Genomic DNA, 6,845 nt, shown 5'->3' on the forward strand with positions numbered 1-6,845 from the left:
TGACATTTATTCCTTATTACTTTGACCATGCTTGTCATTTATGAACATTTTGAACATCTTGGCTCTCTCTAATTCTCTCCTTCTCTCTTTCTTTCTCTCTCTCGGAGGAACTGAGCCCTAGGACCATACGTCAGACTACCGGGCATGATGATCCTTGCTGTCCCCAGTCCACTCTGCCTTGCTGCTGTCCAGTTGTCAACTGTTCTGCCTGCGGTTATGGAACCCCTACCTGTCCCAACCTGCTGTTTTCAAACTCTTAATTATCGGCTATGAAAAGGCCAACTGACATTTATTCCTGATTATTATTTGACGATGCTTGTTCATTTATGAACATTTTTGAACATCTTGCCATGTTCTTTATAATCTCCACCCGCACAGCCAGAAGAGCACTGCGGCCACCCCTCATAGCCTGGTTCCTCTGTAGGTTTCTTCCTAGGTTTTGGCCTTTCTAGGGAGTTTTTCCTAGCCACCGTGCTTCTACACCTGCATTGCTTGCTGTTTGGGGTTTTAGGCTGGGTTTCTGTACAGCACTTCGAGATATTAGCTGATGTACGAAGGGCTATATAAAATAAACTTGATTGATTGATTGATAGTGTGACTGTGTTGTCAGGCATTAAGTAGCCATAGTGTGCTTGTGTTGTCAGGCATTAAGTAGCCATAGTGTGCTTGTGTTGTCAGGTATTAAGTAGCCATAGTGTGACTGTATCCCAGCTTCCTCTCTGGCGCACTGCCTTGTCCTGACTGAACACATTTTAAAGGACAAAACAGATGATCATCTCTTCAGTGGACAGGAAGGAAAAGAAGACACACAACCTGACCATCCTATATCTATCCTGCATCTATCCTATATCTATCCTATATCTAACCTATAGCTATCCTATATCTATCCTATATTTATCCTATAGCTATACTATATTTATCCTATATTTATCCTATATCTATCCTATATTTATTCTATATCTATCCTATATTTATCCTATATCTATCATATATATATCCTATATTTATCCTATAGCTATCCTATATTTATCCTATATCTATCCTATAGCTATCCTATATCTATCCTATATTTATCCTATATATATCCTATATATATCCTATATTTATCCTATATCTATGCTATATTCATCCTATATTTATCCTAAATGTATCCTATAGCTATCCTATAGCTATCCTATAGCTATCCTATAGCTATCCTATATCTATCATGTATCTATCCTGTATCTATCCTATAGCTATCCTATAGCTATCCTGTATCTATCCTGTATCTATCCTGTAGCTATCCTATATCTATACTATATATATATATATATCCTGTATCTATCCTATAGCTCTCCCATAGCTGTCCTACATCTATCCTATAGCTATATCTGTCCTATATCTAATCTATATCTATCCTACAGCTATCCTATATATATTTATGCTATATCTATGCTATATCTATCCTATATCTATCCTAAATCTGTCCTATATCTATCCTATATCTATCCTATATCTATGCTATATCTATGTTATATCTATGCTACAGCTATCCTATATCTATCCTATAGCTGTCCTATAGCTATCCTATATCTATCTAATAGCTATGCTATATCTATGCTATATCTATCCTCGTTTTATCCTATATTTGTCCTATATCTATCCTATAACTATGCTATAGCTATTCTATATCTATCATATATTTATCCTGTAGCTATCCTATATCTATCCTATAGCTATCCTATATCTATTCTATATCTATCATATATTTATCCTGTAGCTATGCTATATCTATCCTATATCTATCCTATATCTATCCTATAGCTATCCTATAACTATTCTATATCTATCCTATATTTATCCTGTAGCTATGCTATATCTATGCTATATCTATCCTATAGCTATATTATATCTATCCTATATTTATCCTATATCTATCCTATAGGTAATAACTAAACAGTCATTAAAAAGTCACATCCAAAAGCAGTAGCTCCAGTTTCCTTGTGTTTTCTATACGTAGAACATGACACCAATGCCAAACTCCATTTACAATAGTTAATCCATTATTGGATTGATGACTGAGTGTTACCTCACACCTCTCTATCTGCCAAAGAGGGTGTTGTCTTTCAAAGAGATGGGAGGGAAGGAAAGGAGAGGAGAGTGAAACATAGCTGGTCAGCTTTTGTTAGTTAGCCCAATGCTCCCTGTCACTCACTGCCTCAGGGGGTGGGCACTACGGGAGGCATCTAAGAGCCAATTGGTTGGTTGGTTGGAGGTTAAGGTGGAGGGGAAGCGGGGTTAAGTGGGTGAGGGGTATCGCAAGGCGAGTAAGGGGGCAAGGCAAGTAGGGGCGGGGTTACTGACCTCCTGAATCAGAGACGAGGAGCCGCCACCGATACCGACACTTGAATTTCCCAGCTTCCTCTCTGGCGCACTGCCTTGTCCTGACTGAACACATTTTAAAGGACAAAACAGATGATAATCTCTTCAGTGGACAGGAATGAAAAGAAGACAAGCAACCTGAGCACACAATGACCACATACTGACCACAACCTGACCACAACCTGACAACAACCTGACCACAATCTGACCACAACCTGACCACAACCTGACCACATAATGACAAACACTGACCACAACCTGACCACAACCTGACAACGAACCTGACCGACAAACCTGACAACAACCTGACCACGAACCTGAACCATATAATGCAAAACACTGACCACAACCTGACCAAACCTGACAACAACCTGACCCACAACCTGACAACAAACTGACAACTAACCTGACACAACCTGACATCACAACCTGACCACAACCTGAACACATACTGACAATACACTGACCACAAACCTGACCAGACACTCAATGACAAACACTGACACAACCTGCAAACAACTGACACAAATGACAAACCTGGCCATACTAACCTGACAAACACTGACCACAACCTGACCACATACTGAACCACATACTGACCACGACTTGACCACATACTGACAAACACTGACAACAACCTGACCACAACCTGACCACAACCTGACCACATACAGTACCACATACTGACAAACACTGACCACAACCTGACCACAACCTGACCAACACCTGACCACATTCCTGCCAAACCACTGACAAACCTGACCCATTATCCTGAACAAAGAAACGTGGATAGATAAACACACAACACCCCTCTTAAAATGAAAGGTAGGGGACATTAAATGGCATATAAACAACTAAATATAGTCTAGTCTAGGCAAGGTCAAATCATTTAACATACCATGAACAAAAACAAATCATAATTTTACTATGATGACATTGTCTTTTCAACAAAGTCTATCATTCTAAAAGACGAATAAAATATGTAATTTGCAATACACACCACACACATCCCAAGAGAGGGGGATTGAGATGCTAAATATATGTAAAGAGAGTAGTATAGGGCTCGTTCATGCAAAACCATGCAAAGTGGATGATATTAGTTGTCCCAGTATGAAGAAGGGACTGGGGTTTGATAAAAGAACAGATGAGAGGAAGAGAGAGACATCAGGAAGGAGGAGTGATAACAGATGACAGGAAGAGAGAGACATCAGTCGGAGGAGGAGTGATAACAGATGACAGGAAGAGAGAGACACATCAGGAAGGAGAGTGATAACAGATGACAGGAAGAGAGACCATCAGGAAGGAGGAGTGATAACAGATGACAGGAGGAGAAGACATCAGGAAGGAGGAGTGATAACAGATACAGGAAGAGAGAGACCATGCAGGAAGGGGAGTGATAACAGATGACAGGAAGAGAGAGACATCAGGAAGGAGGAGTGATAACAGATGACAGGAAGAGAGAGACCATCAGGAAGGAGAGTGATAACAGATGACAGGAAGAGAGAGACCATCAGGAAGAGGATGAAACAGATGACAGGAAGGAGAGACCATCAGGAAGGAGGAGTGATAACAGATGACAGGAAGAGAGAGACCATCAGGAGGGAGGAGTGATAACAGATGACAGGAAGAGAGAGACCATCAGGAAGTGAGGAGTGATAAAGATGACAGGAAAGAGAGACCATCAGGAGGAGGATGAACAACATGGACAGGAAGAGAGAGACCATCAGGAAGGAGGAGTGATAACAGAATGAACTGAGGAAGAGAGAGACATCAGGAAGGAGGAGTGATAACAGATGACAGGAAGAGAGGAGACCATCAGGAAGGAGGAGTGATACAGTGACAGGAAGAGAGAGACCATCAGGAAGAGGAGGAATGAGAGAAGATGATAACAGATGACAGGAAGAGAGAGACCATCAGGAAGGAGGAGTGATAACAGATGACAGGAAGAGAGAGACCATCAGGAAGGAGGAGTGATAACAGATGACAGGAAGAGAGAGAGACCATCAGGAAGGAGGATGATAACAGATGACAGGAAGAAGAGAGACCATCAGGAAGGAGGAGTGATAACAGATGACAGGAAGAGAGAGACATCAGAAGTGATAACAGATGACAGGAAGAGAGAGACCATCAGGAAGAGAGTGAATCAAGAACAAGGAAGAGAGAGACCATCAGGAAGGGAGGAGTGATAACAGATGACAGGAAGAGAGAGACCATCAGAAAGGAGGAGTGATAACAGATGACAGGAAGAGAGAGACCATCAGGAAGGAGGAGTGATAACGATGACAGGAAGAGAGAGACCATCAGGAGGAGGAGTGGATAACAGATAACAGGAGAGAAAACCATCGAAGGAGGAGTGATAACAGATGACAAGAGAGAGAGACCATCAGGAGGAGAGTGATAACAGATGACAGGAAAGAGAGACATCAGGAAGGAGAGTGATAACAGATGACAGGAAGGAGAGACATCAGGAAGAGGAGTGATAACAGATGACAGGAAGAGAGACCTCCTAAGCTCATTATTTGCATCGGGATCGAAACACTTATTTTTTCTGTTCAAGTTGTTCTTTCCCTAACTACTCTGTTGTTTCTCTCCCCTCTCCTCTCCTCTCCTCTCCCTCTCTGTCTCCCTCTCCTCTCCTCTCCCTCTCCCTCTCCCTCTCCCTCTCTTTCTTCCTCTCCCCTTATCTGTATAAATCTTTTCTCCTCCTCACTTTCCACCACTCTCTCCCAGGCTATATATGTACTGTTGTATCTGCCTTCCTTTTTTGTCTCTCTCTCTTGTTGGCTCTCTCTTCTATCCATCCATGAACAATCCTCCTCCCACCCACCGGTGTTGCTAGCCAGTTAGAGGGCTTAATACTAAGGTTACACCGACAGACAGACAGACAGACAGACAGACAGACAGACAGACAGACAGACAGGCAGGCAGGCAGGCAGGCAGGCAGGCAGGCAGGCAGGCAGGCAGGCAGGCAGGCAGACAGACAGACAGACAGACGACAGACAGACAGACAGACAGACAGACAGACAGACAGACAGACAGACAGACAGACAGACAGACAGACAAGACAGACAGACAGACAGACAGACAATTGAATCACATATTATTACACATGGAGCATCAATAAAACACAAGATAATAAAATAAGATAATATTATTAAGATAACATTATTACGAAAATAAGACAATATTGTCAAAGAGATAATATATATATATATACACATAGTAAATGTAGCACACAGGTTTAAGCACAACAAACGAAGTGCACACACACTCAATCTACACACAAAGGAAAAACAGGTTCCATTAAATTTTTGCAAATTTATTTTTTTAAATAACAGAAATATCACATTTACATAAGTATTCATACCCTTTACTCAGTACTTTGGCAGTGATTACAGCCTCAAGTCTTCTTGGGTATGACGCTACAAGCTTGGCACACCTGCATTTGTGGAGTTTCTCCCATTCTTCTCTGCAGATCCTCTCAAGCTCTGTCAGGTTGGATGGGGAGCGTCGCTGCACAGCGATTTTCAGGTCTTTCCAGGGATGTTCGATTGGGGTCAAGTCCGGGCTCTTGCTTTGCCACTTAAAGACATTCAAAGATTTGTCCCGAAGCCACTCCTGCGTTGTCTTGGCTTTGTGCTTAGGGTCGTTGTCCTATTGGAAGGTGAACCTTCACCCCAGTCTGAGTTCCTGAGTGCTCTGGAGCAGGTTTTCATTAAGGATCTCTCTGTACTTTGCTCTGTTTGTCTTTGCCTCGATCCCGACTAGAAACCCAGTCCCTGCTGCATTAAAAACATCCCCACAGCATGATGCTGCCACCACCATGCTTCACCGTAGGCATGGTGCCAGGTTCCCGCCAGACGTGACGCTTGGCATTCAGGCCAAAGAGTTCAATCTTGGTTTCATCAGACCAGAGAGTCTTGTTTCTCATGGTCAGAGACCTTTGGGTGCCTTTTGGCAAACTCCAAGAGGGCTGTCATGTGCCTTTTACTGAGGAGTGGCTTCCATCTGGCCACTCTACCATAAAGACCTGATTGGTGGAGTGCTGCAGAGATGGTTGTCCTTCTGGAAGGTTCTCCCATCTCCACAGAGGAACTCTAGAGCTGTCAGAGTGACCATCTGGTTCTTGGTCACCTCCTTGACCAAGGCCCTTCTCCCCGATTGCTCAGTTTGGCCAGACGGCCAGCTCTAGGAAGAGTCTTGGTGGTTCCAAACTTCTTCCATTTAAGAATGATGGAGGCCACTGTGTTCTTGGGGACCTTCAATGCTGCAGAAATGTTTTGGTACCCTTCCCCAGATCTGTGCCTCGACACAATCCTGTCTTGGAGCTCTACGGACAATTCCTTTGACCCCGTGGCTTGGTTTTTGCTCTGACGTGCACTGTCAACCGTGGGACCTTATATAGACAGGTGTGTGCCTTTCCAAATCATGTCCAATCAATTGAATTTACCACAGGTGGACTCCAATCAAGTTGTAGAAACATC

The 6,845-nt window shown here is 42.9% G+C and overlaps 1 protein-coding gene across 1 annotated transcript in view; it reads right to left on the reverse strand.

Moving 5' to 3' along the window:
- Nucleotides 1–2,180: 2,180 nt before the first annotated feature.
- The window catches only part of LOC112069996 (AT-rich interactive domain-containing protein 3A-like), a 49,490-nt gene continuing 44,825 nt past the window's right edge, over nt 2,181–6,845 (reverse strand). The window contains exon 3 of the mRNA XM_024137395.2: nt 2,181–2,427. Coding sequence (XP_023993163.1) covers nt 2,278–2,427 — 150 coding nt within the window. The 3' untranslated portion in view covers nt 2,181–2,277. The remainder of the gene's footprint in view (nt 2,428–6,845) is intronic.

This window comes from Salvelinus sp. IW2-2015, unplaced genomic scaffold, assembly GCF_002910315.2.
Source record: "Salvelinus sp. IW2-2015 unplaced genomic scaffold, ASM291031v2 Un_scaffold1192, whole genome shotgun sequence".
Lineage (NCBI taxonomy): Eukaryota > Metazoa > Chordata > Actinopteri > Salmoniformes > Salmonidae > Salvelinus > Salvelinus sp. IW2-2015.